This window comes from Chrysemys picta, chromosome 16, assembly GCF_011386835.1.
Source record: "Chrysemys picta bellii isolate R12L10 chromosome 16, ASM1138683v2, whole genome shotgun sequence".
In the NCBI taxonomy this organism is placed as follows: domain Eukaryota; kingdom Metazoa; phylum Chordata; order Testudines; family Emydidae; genus Chrysemys; species Chrysemys picta.
In genome coordinates, this window is record NC_088806.1 from 12751548 (window position 1) to 12774763 (window position 23216).

General features: G+C 48.8%; 2 protein-coding genes and 2 non-coding genes across 16 annotated transcripts in view; 2 read left to right on the forward strand and 2 right to left on the reverse strand.

Annotated features, from left to right (window-relative positions):
• LOC135976036 (nascent polypeptide-associated complex subunit alpha, muscle-specific form-like) overlaps window positions 1–23216 on the reverse strand; it is a 1165876-nt gene that overhangs the window by 99563 nt on the left and 1043097 nt on the right. The gene's annotated exons all lie outside the window — the stretch shown is intronic.
• The window catches only part of LOC101945171 (zinc finger protein 420-like), a 124774-nt gene that overhangs the window by 30590 nt on the left and 70968 nt on the right, over window positions 1–23216 (forward strand). For 2 of the 13 annotated variants that reach the window (XM_065569652.1, XM_065569654.1), the window contains exons 1-3: window positions 8464–8616; window positions 10969–11051; window positions 12674–12800. The exons of 2 other annotated variants lie outside the window; for them this stretch is intronic. In XM_065569652.1, coding sequence (XP_065425724.1) covers window positions 10986–11051; window positions 12674–12800 — 193 coding nt within the window. In that variant the 5' untranslated portion in view covers window positions 8464–8616; window positions 10969–10985. Of the gene's footprint in view, window positions 1–8432; window positions 8617–10423; window positions 10590–10968; window positions 11052–11784; window positions 11997–12673; window positions 12801–23216 lie in introns of those variants that run through there. 9 more of the 13 variants (XM_065569658.1, XM_065569657.1, XM_065569651.1 and 6 more) reach the window with 8 other exon arrangements.
• On the reverse strand, window positions 2634–2705 carry TRNAC-GCA (transfer RNA cysteine (anticodon GCA)). The gene has a single exon. It is a non-coding gene; the product is annotated as a tRNA-Cys (tRNA).
• Window positions 7191–7262, forward strand: TRNAG-UCC (transfer RNA glycine (anticodon UCC)). Its single transcript has one exon. It is a non-coding gene; the product is annotated as a tRNA-Gly (tRNA).

Here is a 23216-nt window from a genome sequence, read left to right on the forward strand (position 1 = left end):
TCCCAGGTGAGTGATGCGCTGGCCGGGCAGCTGCCCATAGCTCCCGACATGAGGTCGTTCTCTCTGATCGGCTTCTGCTGTTAAATCAGAACCAGCACCAGAGGGAGTGTGTCGCTGTCACTTCACCAGCTACACAATAGGCTGTGTCTGCATCTCAGCTTTGATTAATCCCAGTTTTTAATTCCTTCCTATTGTGATAATTTCCCAGTACTCTGTCTCCTTCTACCATTCTGGTCAGAGATTGCATACGGGGAGGAATGGGCTAGTTTGTGTTACACTTGGAAAGTACGTCGCCATAGCCTGTGACTGAAAACTCTGCTGGAGGTGGGCAGGAGCCTGTTAGAAAAATAAAATAGCCAAGTTTTACCAAACTCTTACACATTCAAACCTTTCTTTGTGCACACAATATCAATTGGGGCTCTAATAAATAGCAACCTTCCTTTAACCCAGATCATTGGTTTTTGTAACGTTCAGAGGCACTGAAAGGGCAGCTGTTTAAAGACAATGTGCTTCTATTTCATGATCAGCAGCAGAGTCTCTGTAACTTTACCAACCACAGAGCTGGGTGTGTCTGCATCTAACTAATTGCAGGGTTAGTGTAGTACCGGCTAGTTAATTGCACAGTCTTACTTCTCTAATGTCACTTTCTCATCTTGTTAAACACTTGTGTAGAAACAGCTAGGTTCCCCCCACCCCTTGATCTTCTCCTAAGGATGTGTGATTTTGGGCTCCAGCCCAGTGCTTTGCTGGTGAACAACAAACCCTTCCAGGCTGTGCTCACACAGCCACAAGCATGCAAAATCACTCCCAGCTGAGTTACGTGAATGTTTTCCCAGCCACTCATGACTTATAGAAAGGGCGACGCCCCCAAATTCTTAGTCCCAGCATTGCACCCCGGAAATGTGTGTCTTGCTCTGGCCAGCATCCTACTGACCAAAGCAAGCTCATTAATAGTCCGTCATTTTATCCAAGGAAATGATCCTGCCCCCGCCTCTGTTAATCTGAGTCGCAATTCCCCACACACTTCAACCAAAGCACACTGGTTTAGCTAGAACAATACAAACAAGTTTATTAACTGGGGAAAGATGTACTCACTTCAAATCTAAGTGATAAAGGCCTAAAAGTTAGACCTGGTTACAAAAAATAAAAAGATAAAACCGCAGTCTGAGTCCTAAACTTTACCAAGATAAATAAGATTTGAAAGCAAAAAGGGTCTCGCACCCAAAAACTTTCAGCAGTTCATGCTAACTGAAAAGCCATCTGGCTAGGACCACCGCCCCCAGCCGCAACCAGTTCAATGATGCTCCTATTGTCTTTCAAATGATCTTGTTGCCATGAGTCGAGATGGGGGAGGAGGTAATGTAGAGGTAACTGTCTCTTATTTTATACCCTCCCCCTCTTCCCCCCCTCCCCACTGGCGTGTAGACAAAACAGTCCCCTGGGTGAGTACGGGCGATTCGAAGTGTCTTTCAGGTGAATTGTAAATGTCTTGTTCACACCCATGGGTGGTGAGTTCTATTCCTGGTACTGCCCAGGCACCACGGGCCTGGCTCCAGCACTGTCTGAGGCCGGGTCTCTCCTTCAGCCCCACTGGGCACCCCCGCTCCATGCGTCCCCTGGGCTATTTAAAACAGTCCAGGACCCCCACTCACCACCAGCAGTGTAGCGGAGCTGAGCAGCTTCCCGTCTGCTCACTCCACGTGGCTGCCAGCCCCTCTCTGCAGTCCCTGCGTGGGGTGGGTCTGTGTCCTGACCCAAGCGCCCGTGCAGCCAATGGGAAGCTGCGGGGGCAGTGCCAGAGTGTAGCAGGGCGGGGAGACCCCCAGCCCACCCTGTCTAAGAGCCGCAGGTAAGCGCCGCACCTCCCCACCCGCTCCCAGAACCTACACCCCCTCCCGCCCCCAAACTCCATCCCAAAGCCTGCACCCCAGACTCCCTCCCAGAGCCCAATCTCACACCCATCCTGCACCCCAATCCCCTGTCCAAGCCCAGGGCCTGCAAACCAGACCTCCTCCCCCCACCCAAACTCCCTCCCTGAGCCTTAGGCAGATGGGGGGCTGAGTTGGGGGGGGGGTTCTGGGCACCAACAAAATTTCTACAAACCTGCCGCCCCTGTTCCCACCTTCTGGGCACATGACATTTGAGACGTCTTCAGGGATGACATGCAAATCCATTGCTTACAGTCCCCCTGATGGTGACTGGTTACTTCAGTAGCTAATCGTTTTCCAACCCCTGGGGTCAGGCCTTTGTTGACACTGAGGTGTCAGAATTACAACATACTTCAGGAACAAACATATTGTAAAATCTCATAGCGCCACCGACAATGTTGGTGCACACGTTTTAACAGGAAAATGATCTTCAGTAGATTATGAGTTTTCAAATGATACCTCACAAGGCATACTTTGTACAAAACCTATCCTAACCATAGAACAGTGGTGAATATGGGGGTTCAGGGTGTTACTTGGGGTACAGTGCGTCACACTTGGAGGATTGGATCTGATTTCAGCTGATGGACAGGTTTGCTAGGTTTGTGGACATTATACAAGCCGTGCCCGCCCCTTCAGTGAAACTGCTGAGCATACTGGAGATGGATATGAAAATATATTTATATTAAAAATAAAAAACAGTTCCTAAGGGAGCACCCGGATTTGAACCAGGGACCTCTTGATCTGCAGTCAAATGCTCTACCACTGAGCTATACTCCCTCTGATAATAGCATATTGGAGCCAGTCATTTTGAGGATTGGGAAGGACACACCCTAGTTCAAAGAGCTCCTCTTATGTTCCCAGCCATGGGTGGTTTAATAATGGGGTTGTATTAAATATTAGACATGCATGGAAACACCACACCTTGCGCAAGCCCCTCCTCTGCTCGGTCTCACCAGAGCACAACTACTACTTACCTGGGACCACACCCTGCTCCCCAGCTCTGTGCCACTTCACCTCGCCAGCATTGCTCCAAGCACTCAAAGGACACATAGAAATAGAGCTCTCTAAACCCCAGAGTGTTCATTAAGGAACTGCCAGATAATCCCATTCTGACCAGAAACACGGAGCTCCCGACTCTGATTTAGAAACACAGAGCTCCCGGGAGTGTCAGCCACACCCCTGTGCCCGGCAACAGAATGGGGCCCTGGCAGTGAGGAGGGCCCATAATGCAAAGGTCCATTTATTATATTTTGCACAATTGTGTTAAGTGGGAGAATTCATCCAGCAGGCCTGGGCTTAATTCACGGCCAATGCCGAGCTGAGTTTTCTGAGCAAAGGCTGAAGGAACTGGGTATGTTTAGTTTGCAAAAGAGGAGATTCAGGGAGGATATGATAGCAGTCTTCAAATACATGAAAGGCTGCTATAACAAAGATGGAGAAAAGTTGTTCTCTCTTGTCACAGAGGGCAGGACAAGCAGCAGTGGGTTCAAATGACAGCATAGCAGATTTAGATTAAATGTCAGGAGAGACTTCCTAAGGCTACGTCTTCACTCTGGGGGAAGGAGGGGTCAATTTAAGATACGCAAATTCAGCTACGCGAATAGCTGAATTTGACGTATCCGAGCCGACTTACCCCGCTGTGAGGACAGCGGCAAATCGACTTCCGCGGCTCCCCTGTCAAAATACGGTCTTAAATTAATCCTCAGACACTGGTTTTCCCCTATCCTCATCCCCAGCAAGGGCAATCTCAGGAAGGGGCTGTTTAACAAGGATAGAAGAAGGATAGCCTTTGCCTCATGGAGGAATCAGATTCCACATTGGTTAGGTGCAACACTGCTCTCCTTTCTCCTGGCTTTTAAGATGGTTGAGCAGCATGTGGTAGTGTATCTAAATTAGAGACTTCCTGTGGAGAAGTGGATTTGAATTCTGTTTCTGACAAGTAGTGGCTGAGTTTGTCTTGAATTTGTCCCCCTTCCCCCTCCAAATATTCCCTATTAATTTTAACATAGTCAAATCTTGAATGAAGTGTGACATTCTCCTCCTCATTCCCATAGGTTTTTTCACCCTAAAGGTTCCTGTCCTCACAGCTCACTGAGAGGGACTGATTTGGGGAAGGGGTTTTCACTTTGAAGTTTCCATAACAAAACATTTCCACGTCAGGCCCAGGAGTGCAGAATCTCAGCTCTGTGTGAATGAAGAGAGAAAATAGGAACCGTTCACCCACAGACTGCACACCCCACGCTCTGCTCCATGCAGTGTGAAACGATCCCGCAGAGCAGATTGAGTGTGTGGGGAGGGTTCAGTCTGACATGCAGGTAATTTAGTTGACTCTAATTGGGCTCCTCAGACTGTGGACTCTGCAGGTGGAGAAGCTGCTGTAGAGCAGTGTTGAGAAGGTGCAGGAAGGACAGCAGCTCCACTATTCAAATTCTGCACTTTACAATTTTCCAAAACTGGGAATAACCAAAACCAACGTATCTAGTGGGAAGGTAGATGCAGAGCAGTAAAACTGGCGATGCCCAGATCTCCTATAGGGGTGACGTGGAAATTAATAATGTTGTGAGGATCATTTGGGAAATTAGCCGTTCCTGACAAGGTTTATCTCTCTTCTAATTTCAAGTTTATAGTATTATTTAGAGGAATCAGTAATTATTTTTTCTATCTTAATTAAACCCTAAACTTTATGTAATCAAACCATAACAATTAAGGCCCCCAGTTTTTTCTCTCTCATAGCAAGAATGAACTAGTTTTATGCCATCGCTGACATTCTAAGGAATAACTGCTGCAGCATGAGGAAAGAGCCAAGCCAATATCTCACTGTCGGGGATGCAGGTGGCCACATTCCCTCTGTTTGACCATTGCCCTTGCAGGAGTGAATGTTTCAATGGAATTCAATACCCTGGCTCAAACAAGAGACACAGGGAGGTTTTGCTGTTCGTGGATCTGTGCAAAGGAAATTATTTCTCTGTGTGAAATTGAGGTAGGACATGAAACATCCACATGGTGGCCCAATTCTCTTAGGAATGTGGGAGAAGGGTGACCCAGTTGACTCTAGCCCTTAGCTCTCACTGCCTAGAGTCAGAGGGCTGCTCGAAGGATGGGGTGCACTCACCCCACACTGGACTGGGTCCCCCCACCCTGTCATAGGGAGCCAAATTTTAGGGTAGACACACGCACAAAGGTTGCCTTGTATTGACATAACACGGTAGTGTAGATCAGGGAGAATGTGTGTGTGTGTGCGGAGAATCTTCAGCTAAAGGGGGGAAAGCGTCTTCCCAAGACTGCCATTTCTGCTCCTTCTGCGGCGTCCCCGGGGTAGGAGACACCTCAGGAAAGTTTCCTTTTCAAGAGATCAATAATAAAATTGGTGAACGTTCAAAATCAAAATGGCCTGACATCAGAATGCCAATGCCCTAACCGGGAACGAGCAAAATAGTCTGCAATCTTGAATCCAATGCCCAGGACTAGGCTGCAGCTGATTTGCAAGAGCATTTCACGAGGCGAAGAAGATCGGGTAATTGTATGATTATTTAGTAGCATGGGGGTCCAGTTCCATTTCCTATTCCGTTCACACAAAAGTGTCTGATTTCCCAGATCATTCAAACGTACCGACCTGCACCTGGAGCTCCCCTCCGCCCCTTGTTACCAACCAGGGCTGGAATGTTTCACATGGACACCATCGGGAGGAGACATGGGCATAGGTGCCGACTCCACCGGCAGCCAAGCTCACCTCCCTCCTCCCCCGCCCCGCAGCAGTACAGGACCCACCGGACCCTACTGGATGTGTCCTTCCAGTTTGACAGTGAACCATTGCTAGTTGTTCGCTGAGTGCAGCCTTTCAAGCCGTTGTGCACCCTCCCTGCTGTCATTTCATCAGACCACATTTTCCAACTTTGCTTATGAGACCATCACGTGGGACTGTGAAAATCCTTTACTAAAATCAAGATACAGCATGTCTACTGCTTCCCCTCTGCCCACTAGGCTGGTAACCTTGTCAAGGGAGGAAATTAGATTGGTTTGGCATGATTTCTTCTTGACAAATCTTTGCTAGCTTTAATTTATAACCTTACAAGTCTCAATTGATAGTTTAACCATTTCTTCCATTCTCTTTCCAGGATCGATGATTGGCTTGACTGGTCTTTAATTCCCAAGGTCACTCTTTAAAAAGGGAACAATGTTTCCTCTTCTCCAGTCCTTTGGGACCTTACCTGTGCTCTACCATCTCGAAGATAACCACTAATGGGTCCAAGATTGCTTCAGCTGGTTCCTTATGTCCCTAAAGCATGTAGTGCCCCCAGCGGGGCAGAGGCTGGGCAGGGAAGCAGCCCGGGTTGGGCTGGGAAGAGGATGGTAGTTCTGGTGCTCAGAGAACAGGCCACAGAAAACTCAATTACACCCACTGTGAAAAATCAGCGTGGAGCTAAGGGCCGAGTTGGGGTTACTGCTTTCACTCCTGCTGTGGCATGCAGGGAACCCAGGGGCAATTCTAGAAGAACATTTGGAACTGAATTGGGGAAATCGACCTTTCATAACAGGCAGCTCAAGTTTAGATGAACTGTTTTTTTTGTTTTGTTTTGTTTTTTACAATTTCTTATAACACTAAATAACCCTTCAATTCTAGTGTCACAATCCATGAAATTGCTTCAGCCTTGTAGTTTGCCCACGGTGAAACTGAACATCACTTCAAGTACAAGTGAGTGGAGATGAATCATTTTTCAAGAGTGACTGCGCATAGAAGACGCGTGTTGTGTTTCATTCTTTAGGTCCTGGCACCATCGTGTGGCCATCTCCTTTTCCCACCTTTCTGTAAAAAGTTTTGGTAGTTGGTTCAGAAACTTGATTTCCCCAGGAAAGATGCAGGAACAGGGGCTGCCTGCATGTACCAAACACCCATAGAATGAGGCGTCCGTCCTTGTCAAAAAAAATCTCCCCCCTTCAGTTCAGTGGCAGCCGCAACATGAAACCCCTCTGTACCGAGCAGGAAGGAACACAAACATTTTCTTTTAAAAGGAGCAGCCTGCTTCCTTTTTAAGTCAGATAAATTTATCTTTATTTGCCAACTCTTAGGGGAGGAGTGGAGCTGGGTCCAACTCCTGCCAGGATAGAGAGCCCCTCTCCCTATTGTTCAGTCAGTCTGGGACCCTGCCTCTGCCCAGACCTAACGTGCTGCCACCACTCAAACCCACACTGCTCATTAGCTCTGTGGCTGTGTCACTGCTTTGCTTGCACAGTTCATACCTACGTGACACACTCTTTTCAAGGGCATTGGTGGTATAGTGGTGAGCATAGCTGCCTTCCAAGCAGTTGACCTGGGTTCGATTCCCAGCCAATGCAGTGTTGCATTTTGTCCCTGTTGTTTGAAATTGGTCTTATTTCAGTCACCCTGTGTTATAATCATATTGTTTTACAAGAAACTGCTCCCTGTAGGAATTTGCTACTGGTAGCAGTTACTCCTATGTAAGGGACAACCAGTGGGACCATTGGACAATCGAGGTGCTAAAGGAGCACTCAAGGACGATGGGGCCATTGTAGAGAAACTAAATGAATTATTTGCATCGGTGTTCACGGCTGAGGATGTGAGGGAGATTCCCAAACCTGAGCCATTCATTTTAGGTGACGGATCTGAGGAACTGTCCCAGATTGAGCTGTCATTAGAGGAGGTTTTGGAACAAATCAATCAATTAAACAGCAATAAGTCACCAGGACCAGATGGTCTCACCCAAGAGTTCTGAGGGCACTCAGATGCGAAATTGCAGAACTACTAACTGTAGTCTGCAACCTCTCATTTAAATCAGCTTCTGTACCAGATGACTAGAGGATAACTAATGTGATGCCAATTTTTAACAATGGCTCCAGAGGTGATCCCAGCAATTACAGGCCTGTAAGCCTGACTTCAGCGCCGGGCAAACTGGTTGCAAGTATAATAAAGAACAATATTGTCAGACACAGAGATGAACGTAATTGGTTGAGGAAGAGTCAACGTGGTTTTAGTAAAGGGAAATCAGGCCTCACCAATCTACTAGAATTGGTTGAGAGGGTCGACAGGCCTGTGAACAAGGGGGATCCAGTGGATCGAGTGGAGTTAGGTTTCCAGAAGCCCTTTGACAAGGTCCCTCAGCAAAGGCTCTTACGCAAACGAAGCTGCGCTGGGGTTGCCTCCCTGAGCATCTGGGGTAATAGCCGCCCCCGGCCTGTGTCCCACCCCAGGGCGCAGCACCCAGGGCAGGGGGAGGGTCTGGGGCTCCCCAGAGTGGCCCAGACTCCCCAGGCAGCTCCAGTTTCTGCCCAGGGGGCGGGCCCCGGTGAAGGGGAGGGGCAGGGGGCGGGGCTTTGTGAAAGTGGGCGGAGTCCGGCGGAGCCTTGGGGAAAGGGGGCTGGGGGCGGAACAGGGGCGGGGCCCCATGGCAGGGAGGCGGGCGGTTGCTCCCGGGGTTCGCGGGCTCAGCAGCGTTGCTAGGGAGACGGTCAGAACCGGACCCTCCCCTGCCGCCCCCCGCCAGTAGTCGCTGATCACTGCGCATGCGCGGTGCCCGCCCAGAGCTGGCTGGAGACTCCATTTCCCAGCAGGCCCCGCGCGCCACAGAGCGGCAGTTTCCGGGCACGCGCAGCTCGCGCCGAGGAGAGGGGGCGCGTCTCCGCCCCCAGCCCTGCGCGCGCGGGTAGAGCCGGGCCCGGAGACCGACAGCGGGTGAGTGCGGGGGGCCGCGTATCCCGGCGCCCGCCCCTCCCGTATTCACAATCCCGAGCGGTGCGAAGCGCGGGGGCTGCGTGTCCCTCACCTGCTGTCAGCGCCCGGGGCTCTCACCCTTTCCCCCGCGTTATATCCGTCACCGGCCCCGCTTCCCCCCCTCCCACCCGCCCCGTTATATCCGTCACCCGGCCCCGCCCCGCCCCGCCCGTTATATCCGTCACCGGCCCCGCGTCCCCCCCCCCCGCCCCGCCCCGCCCGTTATATCGTCACCGGCCCCGCTTCCCCCCCCTCCCACCCGCCCCGCCCGTTATATCCGTCACCGCCCCGCCCCGCCGTTATATCCGACACCGGCCCCGCGTCCCCGCCCCGCCCCGCCCGTTATATCCGTCACCGGCCCCGCGTCCCCCCCTCCCCCCCGCCCGTTATATTCGTCACCGGCCCCGCGTCCCCCCTCCCCCCCGCCCGTTTATATCCGTCACCGGCCCGCCCCGCCCGTTATATCCGTCACCGGCCCCGGCCCCGCCCCGCCCGTTATATCCGTCACCGGCCCCGCGTCCCCCCCTCCCCCCCGCCCGTTATAATTCGTCACCGGCCCCGCGTACCCCCCGGCCCGCGTACCCCCCCCCCTGCCCGTTATATCCGTCACCGCCCCGCCCTGCCCGTTATATCCGTCACCGGCCCCGCGTCCCCCCCCCCCCCCGCCCCGTTATATCCAGGTACGGCCCTGTGTTCCCTCACTTTCCATTATTAACACGTTCCAAACCCTCCAGCCCTGCCCAAACTGTGGTTGGCAAATCGCCCTGAGTCCTTGCCCCAGATGTGGGGAGCAGCGGTGGAGGGGAAAGGGGGGGATCCCCCATGACACGTTTTAAAGGATTTTGGCTCCTCCCTCCTATACCACATTTCCGGTCTCATTGACTCCAGTGTCTGGATTGACACTGCAATAAGGACAAGGCGTGACTCTGGATTAACATGAGGGAGGTGGTGTCATTAGTTACTGTCACCGGGGGCGCTGGCTGTTGCTGATGGAGGGGAGGCTGCTCTCTCTCACTTTCCACTCAAGGTGTCCGGGTTTGAGTTTCTTGGGTCACACGCTGCTGCCTCCAGTGTGATCTGGGAATGCTGGGCCGAGCAGCTCCTCTGCCCCAGCAGGGGTCTGTGCAGGGAGAGACCTTCGTTAAAGCTCCTTCAGTGCCCAGCCAAGGGGAGAGACTTTCTCCAGTGGCTGGAACTAGCCCCCCACAGTCGCCCCGGGCTCTGCCAACACCATCCGCTGAGCCAGAGACCTCAGGGAAAGTGCTGGGGTTTGGGCAGGGAAGTGACTCTGTACAAATGTCCCGGGAGCCTCGGATTTCACAGTCCCTGGGTATGTGCTCCCTGGTTGTGAATGTCCCTGAGGGAGGGCTGGGAGCTGCCTACAGGCAGTGAAGCAGCTGCCCTCAGCTCCTGCCAGGATCTGCCCAGGGAGCAAACTGGGGGATTCAGGAGTGGAAGAGACTGGGCCCCAGTGGGGTTTGCCCTTTGTGTGTCTGGAGGATGGAGGTGTCAGGGAAGGGAAAGGGGGGGGAAGATAGAGATGAAGGGAGGGGAGAGTTTGACATGGCAGATTTCACCCTCTCTCAACAGGCCAGGGATTACAGAGAGGGGGGGGGGTGAAATCTCCTCTGCTTCCTCCCCTCTAAAATTGGCAACAATCTCCTCAATTGTTCCCCTTTTCTCTAACTATCAATTGTGGATAGGGAAATCCATGTAAATTCCCTATTTCTCTCAAATTATTGACTAATTCTCCTTTCTCCTCAGATTTTTCTCCATTTTCTCTCAAAATTGTCCAATGTCAATTAAAATCTCCTCAGCTTTTGGGGTGTTTTCCCACCCATTTTATCTGCAGCAGTTTCTCATTGTTTAAGTGGGAAGTTGTTGTCCTGAGCCATTGTGGGATAGCTGCTGAAGAACTGTACAGGTCGGCACAGGTAACGCAGTGTTTACACTTGTACTGTGTTGATCTTAGTACATCGACCATGGCTCAGTGTTGTTTGGCGAGATGGTGTTACCGTGCTGGCATAATGGACAGTTTACACTGGTGGGAGACAAACTTAAGTGCAGATACACGTGCAACTAAGTCAGTGCAATGCAGCTTACGCTGACCTCGTGTAGACCAGGTCTTTGTAGACCAGGCCTGGGAGGGTTTAATCCTGGTGGGAAGACCTACCTCTGATAAAGTCACTGTTTTCCAGTGTGGCAGAGCCTAGAATGTCAGTTTCCAGGGAAAAAAGTCTGGTGGGGACTCTGTAGAGAAATGGACAAAAGCCCATTCTGAAATCTCTCCAATTGCTCTTTTCGCCCCGACAGGCTACAGAATAACGTCCATGTTTTGCTCTGGATCGTCCCACCCTTCCAGAGGAAAGGCAATGGCTGCAGCAGAGTTAGCTGAGGTATGGGATTTTCACGGAGCTGGTGGTGGGTTCTGGCTGGAGGGAGATGGGCAGTAAATGTACAGGAGGGTGGGAGCTGCTGGAGGTGGGAGAGGGCAGGAAATAACCAGGATGGGGAAAGAGAGAGGACAAACTTGCCAGAATGAATTCGGATTAGGCCCCACATTGAAGGAGCAGATTCCTTGGGTTTGGGTGTGGAACTTTCCCCTGTTTGTGGAACAGGAAATAACCCCCTGGCCAGGGCTGCAAAAACTTCCCAGTGCTGCAGCCCGAACCAACTGACACACTTCATTATTTACCACTCTCCAAACTTTGTGTCTTCAGCAAACTTCGTCAGTGATGATATGTTCTCTTCCAAGTCATTGATAAGCAAGTTAACTAGCAGAGGGCCAATGGAAACATGCCCACGTGACCATTTAGAGTTACACTTTGAAATGTATCAGCTGGTTTTAAATCTAGTTCATGTATGTCATGCTAATTTTGTATTGATGTAGTTGTTTAAGTATCATGCTGTACCAAGTCAAATACCTTAGAGAAATCAAAGTATATTACATTAATGCTATTCCTTTATCGACCAAACTTCTGACCTCCTTCCCAAAAAAAAAAAAATCCAATTAGTTTGTGAGGATCTATTTTCCCTAAATTTATGTTGATTGGAATGAATTATATTACCCTTTATTAATTCTTTATTAAACCCTTCTTCCCCCCCCCCCCCTCCCATTATCTTTCCCAGGTTCGAAGTCAGACCTATTATCTTGGTCATCCCTTTTACAATTTTTGTAAATATTGGGACAACTTTAGCTTTCTTCCAGTCTTCTGGAGTTTCCGCAGTGTTCCAAGAGCTCTTGAAAAACAGCATTAATGGTCCAGAGAGCTCCTCAACCTGCATTTTTAAAACTCCTGAATGGAAGATATCTGGAACTGCTGATTTCAAAAACGTCTGATGTTAGTAGCTTCTATTTAACGTCCTCATGAGTTCTGATTTTAATGAAGTGTGTCATTGTCATAAAAATACCACAACATCATTTGCTTGTTTTCCCCAAATCCAGGAGAGAAGTAGTCACTGAACATTTTTACTTCTTCTGTATTATTGATGGTTCTGTCCTTTCCGTCTAGTAATGGGCCAATAACATTGTTAGGATTTTTTTTTGGTATTAATATGCTAAAATAAACACAACCCTCCTTCATATTTCCTTAATTCTGCTGGCCATAGATTCTCCATTTGTTGCTTTGCTTCACCTTATTAATTTTCTACAATTCCAAGCTTCTGACATTTTTACCTGTCTACTTCCTCCTTCTTCCAGGTGTTTGTTTATATATAATTTTATGGGGGGGATATTGGGATTCCTGCCAGGAGGCTGTCCCTGACCCTGCCAGCGACTCCATTTCCTATATCAGCCTCTGGCTAGTAGGTGTGTGATGAACATGAAGACCCCTGTCCCCACTGGCCAGCGTGAGGGGCTCTCTTTTTCTCCCCTCAACTTGATGCCTCCTGGCTCCTCAGGATGGGAGTGGGACTGTGCAACCATGTCCCTCCCAGAGCTTCCATTTTCCTGTTCCTGCTCTCCCAGGAATCCTGGGGTCGTACTAAAGTACTAAGTGGGGGGCTCTTGCTCTTTCAGGGGCTGGTGACTTTCAAGGAGGTGGCTGTGTATTTCACAGAGTCAGAGTGGGCTCTGCTGGACCCCACTCAGAGAGCCCTCTACAGAGACGTCATGGAGGAGAACTATGAGAATGTGGCCTCGCTGGGTAAGCATTCCTGTCCCTTTGGTTATTGGAAGCTGTGGGTTCTCTAAAGAACCTCTGTAGTAATAACTCTATACATTTACTCTTTGTACATGTGTAGACTGGTTTCCATGTCTTGCCCCCCACGGCTTATGTCCTATCCCAGTATTTTTAGATGTACACAAATTTTAAATGACCAATGGCACAACAAATAATTATATTTTTAATTTATCCTTATGGGATGCATTAAAATCTAGCCCCTACCCTTTTCTTTCTCTCTGAGGGCTATGACCATTGGATGTGGATAGATGTGGGAACGTTGGTAATATTTCTGTGATTCCACTACATACCTCAGTTTCCCTCTGTACTCGAAATTACTATAATTTGGGTGTAAAGACCAGGACACATGAGGTGTTTTTGTTACATAGCTGTCATGGGCTCACACAGAGAGCTCGCTTGGAACTAAAAGCATGTCTGCACTGCAAGCGTTACAGCTGAAAGTGGTCAGCCGAGAATTGTTCCGCAGATCCAGCTGTGTCTATAGTGGGGGGCTAGGCTGACCTAACTATGGCAACGTCTGCACTACAGAGTTTCATCAATGCTGTGTGTGTTGATTAAAGCAGGTTCTTCTTTGAGCGATGGTCCCTATTGAATTCCACTGTGGCTAATGCGCATGCAGCATGCTCCCAGAGCTGAGCTTTTTATAGTAGTAGTTTCTGTAGGGTCACGTGTGGGGTCACGTGTGCGCCCTTGCGTTGCCTTGTGGTTTTGCCTGCGTCTCCAGTTCCCTCTCACCGCCGCCCGGTCCAAGTCAGAGCTTCTGCTGTCCCCTCGTCCCTGGTGATGCATTTTCTTTATTTAGTCAGGATGTAACCCGCACAGTTTAATGCTCCTACCCATCCTTGTGGGTACGCAGGGACCAGGGGCCCAACTTTACCCCTCCCTAGGCTCAAGGCCAATATCCCTGTTCCCAGTGAAAGAGCCTTACACAGTAATATCCTTAAAGATGTGCGTGTATGTATTAGCGACACATCAACAGAATACCCACACCAAGCATCTAATGCTCACCACTCCCAGCAAAGACAGCTGGACGTCTCCCGGTGGCCAATCAGCATCTGCTCCGTCTTCTGCGCAATATGGTCGTGCAGGGGTAAAAGTCCCAGCACCTTTGGTCTTGAGCTGTGTCTCGGAGTTAAGATCCAACGATCCCGTCTCCAGACCCCCATTATAATTAAAATGAGGATTTCTCTTATCTATGCTTTAAACAATTATTTTACTTAAGACATAGCTATGCAAACGCACTAACCAATCATTTTCACTATACAGGGGTTCACATGCCTAAGACCACCTATTGCATTAGCTTTTGTGTTTTTCAAAGTTAGTTAAAACTTCTCAATGTCTACTTATCTTTGTGCTTTATTAGTGGAATACACTGTCAGGGTAGAATTGCTTAACCAGCAGTAGACTGGGACTCTCTGCCTATTTAAAGTACACTTTCTAATTATTTATTTAAAATTTCTTTAGCAACAGCAAAACTTCTTACTTTTTATTATCAGACAGAAACTCAAGGCTAACTTATCCATTCTCTCCCCATTCTCATGACACTGTGAATGTCAGTCTATCTCCAGTTAGTAGCGCTGCAGCTAATACTTTTCTATCTGTCTGCCTATGACAAGGCTGAATTCCCCTGACTCTAGTTTTGTTTCCAACTTATGGTGGGTGAGCCTACAAGATGGCTGTGGGTTATGCTAGGTCCAGGCCTCTCATTGCAAGGACTTTGTTTTGTGTAGTTTTGTATTGTTTTCTTGTTTTTGAACGTTTTGTAGGATTAAGGACTGGGTATACTATTCCAGCGGTTTCCCACCAAACAATCCCCAACTCCCCACTTCGCCCCCAGCACCCGTGTCTGGGTATTCTCTATAGTCAGGATTTTCTTGGTTTCTGTAGTGATTTTTCTTGTTTCTAAAAGTTCCGCAAGGCTCAGGATGCGGTTCCCCTCCAGGTCTGAATGCTGGATTATGACTAAGAGGATGGGATTAAAAATCTGCATTTCCTGTCCTCGTTTGTTCTCCCTCAACGACGAGCACCAATGCTGTCTGTACTGCTTGTGGGAAACCCACACCACATCTAGGTGCAGCATCTCTCTCTACTTCCTTGCCCGTACACAGGAAAACAGAGCCCATCCCCCCCCCCCCCCCCAACCACCCACCCCCTGCAAGAAGCACCTCATGGAGCTCAGCCCTGGGACGCAGTTGAATCCTGGCCACGGAACCCCCCAGTACATCAGACTGAATCCAGGAGGTACTGGTACCTGAGTCCCTGGGCACCACAACCGGTTTGGCCATATGAGAGCTCGTGGCCCCAATATTCGCCTTCAGAACGGTCCTGTTCAGCACGGGAATCCTCTCCTGTAGCACAGACCTGTCCTTCGACAAGAAGGCGTTTGAAATCCGGATTGGACGATGCCCCAATCAGCCCGGCCCCGATGGTACTGACAGATCCGGAGGGATTTCTCTCGTCATCCCGAGGCGAGGCTGTGTCATCGACTCTCTCCCAGACTACTACTGTCAGTTTCAAGAGCTGATATGGAGGACAGCTCATGCTCTCGAAATACCGTTGGAGGAGGTGCAGCACAGGCAGCACCACCTGCTGGCCATTTTGCACGCGTTGGTACCGGCCAGGGTGGGCCTATCCAACGAGGACGCTCTCGAACAGACACATACTGTGTGCCATCCCCTGCCCATGTGCACCCCCACCTCAAAAGGGACAGAAAAGAGGTACAGTGTCCTCGCTCCCCCCCCCCCCCTTCCAGGGTTCCAAGTTTCTATTCTGTCATCCTCTGCCCAATTCCCTGGTGATTCAGGCTGCTATGGAGTGAGCTAAACAGCACCCATGCTCCACCCCAGCTGACAAGGCGGGCAAGAGACTGGACCTTGTGGGTTGAAAGGTTTTCTCCTCGGACGGCCTCCAGTTCTGGATCTCGAACTACCTGGCAGTGATGGCCAAGTACGACTTCTTACAGTATGGACATTGCAAATGAGCTACCTCAACAAGATCATGCCCAATTCCTGTCAAGTCTAGAGGAAGGCAAGTTGCTCGCAAAGTCGATACTTCAGGCAGTGGTTGATTCAGCAGACACTTCCTTGTGCATTTTGGCAACTGGAATCGTCATGAGGAGAGAATCCTGGTTTCCCTAGAGAAGTGCAGAACACGATTGAAGATCTCCCTTTTGATGAATCACACTTCTTCAATCAAAAGACGGATGACTCCTTTCACTTGCCAATGAACCTCCTCAGAAACATTGTATAGTCCATAGAGCCATCCACCTGTTCTGACAGTGCAGTCCTCCACGCAACACCGTCTGCACGTAAGCTATATTTCTGAATGCAAGTAGAGAGCTGTCTCACTTCACGTGCATCCCAAATTTCTACCAAAGGTGGTTTCCTGCTTCCATCTCAACCTACCTGATTTCCCAAATCACATGCTTTGAATGAGGAACGGCGGCTTCACTTCCTTGACATATGTAGGGCCCTGGTCTTTAACCTACAAAGGACAAAGCCATTCCTGAAATCTCTCCAGCTATTTGTTGCCATAGCGTAGAGAATTAAAGGGCAGGCCATATCCACCCAGAGAGTCTCGAAATGGGTCTCAGAGTGAATTGAGCTCTGCTGTCAATTATCAGGATGGTCCCAACCAGGTGGGATATGGGCCTATTCCATGAGCGTGCCAGCATCGACTACTGCCGCACTCCAGGACGTGCCTCTTACGGACATGTATGAGGCGACCATGTGGAGGTGGATACACATCTTTTCTTCTCATTACGCTACAGCGTTTGGTTCTGTGGCAGACAGCTCATTTGGTGCAAAGGTCCTCCACTCCACAGTCCCGTCGTCTTCCTCTCACCCTCCGCCTATGTAGGTACTGCTCGTTACTCACCCTCGGTGGAATAGGAGCCTTCTCTAGTACATTATTCTCCTGCTCCGGAAGTGCTGATCTGTGTAGCGGGCATCAGATCCTACAGCAAGAGTCACAAGCAGCATCAGCCAATTCCAGTCTTCCATGTCTGTATTGTCAACCTCCTGCTCTGTCATTGACACCATCAGGTACCTTCAGTGGATCAAAAAATACCGCTGGAATGCCCACCATCATCTCAAGGAAGCTCCACTCCTCCATGTTGCTGGCTCCTGTTCCTGGGTGCAAGCAGATCAAAATGACAGCTCAACAGGATGGGTTGGTGCGTTTCTATAACTTCCTGTGACATGCAGGGGCGGACAGTCACTTTTTCCACATTCCATTAGTAACAATGAGCTGGAGTGGCCATATTTTGGGAGGGCCCTAGGAAGTCTGGGATATGGTTAGTTGGACTTGGGTCTGCGTATTGCAGTGTAGATCCTGGAGCCCTGATGTGGGACTTAGGCTCAAAAATTCTTATTACTTAGGTTCAATATGCAGTGTGGACACTCAGGCCCTGGGATGGCAGTTTCAAGTTGTGTAGATTTGGGTCCTGCTAACCCTTGGTAGTGTATACATTGCAGTGTAGGCGTAAGTCATGTCTTTTACTACAAACTTAAGTCAACATCCTACCGCCAGAGTTAAGTTGGTTGTGCATGTAAACACCACACTCCTTGTGTCGGTGGAGTGCGTCCTCACTAGCAGCGATTGCATTGATGCAGGGAGCAGTGCAACTCGCCGCAGGGGTTTTTTGGAAGGGATTGCAATGCCTCATGGGATCAAAACATTCTCACAGGGGTGACTGGAAACACGGCTCCAACATCCCATGATGCCGTTTTCTCCCTCCCCTGATTGCATCTGCAGCCCATAGTATTTTGCACCTTTTTTTCAAAAGGCTGCCATAGCCTTGTGTATGCCGTCTCCAGAGAAGCATGGACCCCACTCAGCTGTGCAGTATTGTGGTGAGCGTTGCAGACACCACACCTGCCTTATCCTGTAGGATATTTCCAGAGCTGAGAGAGGAACTGCCGCGCAGAAGATGACCATGTCCTTCAAGTAGCAGTGCTGGAAACCATGGAACGAAACAGTCACCCAGCAGCTGAACATAGTGGAGGGCTGGTTTCGGTCCTGAGAAACAAGCACTGACTAGTGGGATTGCATCTTTATTCCGGTATGGGATTACGAGCAGTGGCTGCAGAACTTTTGTATGCGCAAGGCCGCTTTCCAGGAACTGTATGCGGAGCTCTCCCCAGCCCTGAAGTGTAGCAACATGAAAATGAGACCTGCTCTGACAGTGGAGAAGCGAGTGGCGATTGCTGTGTGGAAGCTTGAGACTCCAGACTGCTACTAGTCATTGGGGAATCTGTTTGGAGTCAGTAAATCCACCCTGGGGGTTGCTGCGATTCAAGTAGGCAGGGCCATTAATCGCCTTCTGCTAAGAAGAATAGTGACTCTGGGCAATGTGTAGGACATACTGGATGGTTTTCACAGACTCATAGGACAGGAGGGGACCGCAAGAGGTCATCAAGTCCAGTCCCTTGCAATCATGGCAGGACTAAATATTCTCTAATCATAGGGTGACCAGACAGCAAGTGTGAAAAATCGGGACGGGGGTGGGTAATAGGAGCCTATATAAGAAAAAGACCCAAAAATAGGGATTGTCCCTATAAAATCGGGACATCTGGTCACCCTATCTAATCATCCCTGCCTGTGTTTGTCTAACCTGCTCTTAAAAATGTCCAGTGATGGAAATTCCACAACCTCCATAGGCAATTTATTCTGGTGCTTAACCACCCTGACAGTTAGGAAGTTTTTCCTAATGTCCAACCTGAACCTCCCTTGCTGCAATTTAAGCCCATTGCTGCTTGTCCTCTCCTCAAAGGTTAAGGAGAACAATTTGTCTCCCTCCTCCTTGTAACAACCTTTTATATACTCGAAAACTGTTATATCCCCTCTCAGTCTTCTCTTCTCCGGACTAAACAAACCTATTTTTTTCAGCTTGCCCTCATAGGTCATGTTTTCTAGACCTTTAATCATTTTTGTTGCTCTTCTCTGGACTTTCTCCAGTTCGTCCAGATCTTTCCTGAAATGTGGTACCCAAACGTGACGAACTATTCCCCAAAGGTCATTTCTTTCTCTGGGTGAGTGTTATAATTTTTACACTGAATAGAGAGTTACAGAAAAGTATATATAGTCAGCGCCCAAAAATTCTTTCCAAGGAAGCAAAGATCTATTTCTCAATGCTTCTGGCATTGGAAGCTATGCATTCTGAAATATGTTCATTCCCATAAACACCATGTCTGAATATTTCTAAGTTCTAAAGTTCCTCTTGTAAGAGTCGTAGTATGGTATCATACAAATGACAATTTCTATTTTGCCGCAATGGGGTTCCCTAACTGCAGTGGGGTGATAGACGGCACGCATATCCCTATCTTGGCACCAGACCAGATTGCCACAGAGTACATAAACAGAGAGAGATACTTTTCTATGGTGTTGCAAGCGCTGGTGAATCAGCGGGGGCATTTTACTGACATGAACGTGGGATGGTCTGGGGAGGTGCATGACGCGCATCTTTAAGAACATAGGTCTGTTCAGAAAGCTGCAAGCAGGGACTTTCTTTCCAGACTGCAAAAGCACCCTTGGTGACATTGAAATGCCAATAGTGATACTGGGAGACACAGCCTATCCCTTATTCCTGTGGCTCATGAAGCCGGACACCTGGGCAGCAGCAAAGATTGGTTCAATAATAGGTTCAGCAAGTGCAGAACGGTGGCTGAATGTGACTTTGGCCGTTTGAAGGGTCGCTGGTGCAGTTTGCTCACTAGGTTAGACCCTGTGGGGATGTGGGGGGAAATCCTCATGATTATAGCTGCTTGTTGTTATCTTCATAATATATGTGAAGCAAAGGGAGAGAAGTTTCCTCCACACCCCACCCCTATCTGCTAATTTTGAGCAGCCAAATACCAGGGCTCTAAGAAGAGCTCAGTGTGGAGCAATGTGTCTCAGGGAGGGTTTGAAACCCCAGTTTAGTAATGACTCACAATAATGCACGCTGCTATTCTGTATCGTGCTTACCCATCGTCTGAAACTTGCTTTGACTGCTGTTTTGTTCTCATACATATCTTCCCCCCCCTTGCTTTGAATTAATAAAGATGATTTTATTTTCAAGACATACTTTTATTGCACATAGATATGAACACTGAAAGATCTGTCCAAGAATTAAATCTTGGAAAGATGATGGAATAAAATTGGGAGTGGGGAAAACACATTCATCTCTTCTTTAAAAGCACAGTGGCCTTGCCTGTCATACATCAGCATCTGTGCAGCTGTTATTCTTGGCAGCCTCCTCTGGGACTGAGTGGAAGGGATGTTACAGTGCCCCCCTTGCCTAGTGGGAGGTGGGGTAGGGGAGCAGGGGGAAGTACAGTGATGTTGGAATGTTGCTCTACAGGGGCTAAAGAAGGGGATGAACCTCGGGTTTTCTCCCGAAGGTCAACCAGCTGCCTCAAAATGTCTGTCTGTTCCTTCGGAATCCCCAGCATCTCCTGGGGCGTGCCATGGGCATTCTCCTGGGATGAATGCCATGTCCATTTTTTCTGAGAGCAATCCTCCACGCCCTTTTGCTGGGTAAACTAGCTGAAACCATAGTAAAGAATAAAATTGTCAGACACACAGAAGAACATAAAATGATGGGCAATAGTCAACATGGTTTCAGTAAAGGGAAATTGCGTGTTACTAATCTATTAGAGTTCTTTGAAGGGCTCAACAAACATGTGGACAAGGGGGATCCAGTGGATGTAATGTACTTAGATTTCCAGAAAGCCTTTGACAAGGTCCCTCACCAAAGGCTCTTACGTAAGTTAAGTTGTCATGGGATAAGAGGGAAGATCCTTTCATGGATTGAGAACTGGTTAAAAGACAGGGAACAAAGGGTAGGAATAAATGGTAAATTTTCAGAATGGAGAGGGGTAACTAGTGGTGTTCCCCAAGGGTCAGTCCTAGGACCAATCCTATTCAACTTATTCATAAATGATCTGGAGAAGGGGTTAATCAGTGAGGTGGCAAAGTTTGCAGACGATACTAAACTGCTCAAGATAGTTAAGACCACAGCAGACTGTGCAGAACTTCAAAAAGATCTCTCAAAACGAAGTGATTGGGCAACAAAATGGCAAATGAAATGTAACGTGGATAAATGTAAAGTAATGCATTCTATACATACAATATGATGGGGGCTAATTTAGCTACAACTAATCAGGAAAGAGATCTTGGAGTCATCGTGGATAGTTCTCTGAAGACGTCCACACAGTGTGCAGTGGCAGTCAAAACAAACAGGATGTTAGGAATCATTAAAAAAGGGATAGAGAATAAAACAGAGAATATCATATTGCCCTTATATAAATCCATGGTACGCCCACATCTTGAATATTGCGTACAGAGGTGGTCTCCTCATGTCAAAAAAGATATATTGGCATTAGAAAAGGTTCAGAGAAGGGTAACTAAAATGATTAGGGGTTTGGAACGGGTCCCATATGAGGAGAGATTAATGAGACTAGGACTTTTCATCTTGCAAAAGAGGACACTAAGGGGAGATATGATAGAGATATATAAAATCATGAGTGGGGTGGAGAAAGTGAATAAGGAAAAGTTATTTACTTGTTCCCATAATGTAAGAACTAGGGGCCACCAAATCAAATTAATAGGCAGCAGGTTTAAAACAAATAAAAGGAAGTTGTTCTTCACACAGAGCACAGTCAACCATGGAACTCCTTGCCTGAGGAGGTTGTGAAGGCTAGGACTATAATAGGGTTTAAAAGAGAACTGGATAAATTCATTGAGGTTAAGTCCATTTATGGCTGTTAGCCAGGATGGGTAAGGAATGGTGTCCCTAGCCTCTGTTTGTCAGAGGGTGGAGATGGACGGCAGGAGAGAGATCACTTGATCATTACCTGTTAGGTTCACTCCCCCTGGGGCACCTGGCATTGGCCACTGTTGGCAGACCAGATACTGGGCTGGATGGACCTTTGGTCTGACCCAGTACAGCCATTCTTATGTTCTGTGTCCACTGTTCCAGAGGCATTCATTATCTCATTAAACATATCACATGTTCTCTTTTGCCTCCATCTTGTCTGGGAGAGCCTCTCCCCCAGTGTGGAGGAAGAGTTGAAGGCCACACTTTCAGCTATAACACATGCAAAGCACAAAGGAACCATTGTCAGGGCAGACCCAGGCTGTAGTGCAGAATTGCTATATAAAAATCACTCCCCTGAATCCATGCCAGTATAAAGTGGAACATTTTCATTTCTACAAGGTATTTACTGAACCGGTTTGCTGTCCCACCTATGCTGAGTATGGCCAGGGGCAGGGGCGCTGGACCATCTGCAGTGGGCGGGGGGTCACCCGCAGTGGAACCGGAGGTGGCTAAGGGGCCATGCCCACCTCCCCTTTGTTATATGGATGTTGTCTGAATGTTGGGGACCAGCCTTCCCCATCCCAAACTGCAAGTCTTAGCAGAAGTGGCTCAGACGTGTATGTGTGCTTGTGATGGCGTGTGACCAGTACAACATTTTCCTTCCCCCAACCCTCTGTTGCTGCTGCTCTCCAGTGCCTGAGGTTTGCCGTTTCTGAGGTCGCTGCTGACCCCTGCCTCCCAAACTACAGCCATGTTTTGTGAAGCCTGGGGGACGGGGCAGAAAATCACAAGGAGGGATTGTAGCACCTCCCAAAATATGTCGTCTTTGCTCTGTCTTGGTCACTTATCTGGCAGAGGCACTCCGCCAGTGTGTAGGAGGCTTCCCCTGAAGGTCATATCTGCAGAAGAACAAGAATTACCTAAATGCATGATTGTTAGTTCACACACAACATCGAATCATTACAGTAAAATACACATCTTGTAACATACCAAGCACACAGAAACACAGTCTTGTACATTTCTGTCCCCTCATCCACTTCCGCACTACACAAAGCAAAGGAAAGTTGGCCATCATAACCGTGCAGCATCAACTCAAAAAATCACTTACCAGGGGTCTCTTCTCCTGCGTCTTGCTCGTTAGAGTGGGACTCCTGGGACTGGCTAGACACCTCCAGAATGACTCGCCATCCCACATGACGACCCAGCCGTGGGCTACACATCATCTGCTCGCTCCACCTCCTCATCCATGACTTTGTCATCAGCGTTAGGTCCACTTGACGCTGCGTTCAGCCACGCCAAAGTATCCACAGGGCTCTTGGCGGTGGAGGTGGGGTTGCAGCCAATGATAGTGTCTAGCTTCTTATAGAACTGGCAGGTCTATGGTGCAGCACCAGAGCAACAGTTTGCTTCCCTTGCCTTCTGGTACGCCTGCCTCTGCTCCTTTATCTTCACTCTGCATGGCACTGTGTCCCAATTATTAGCTCTTCTCACAGAAGCCAAGAGAAATGTGCCCGTAGGTATCAAAGTTCCTATGGCTGGAGCACAGCTGGGACTGGACAGCCTCCTCTCCCCATATACTG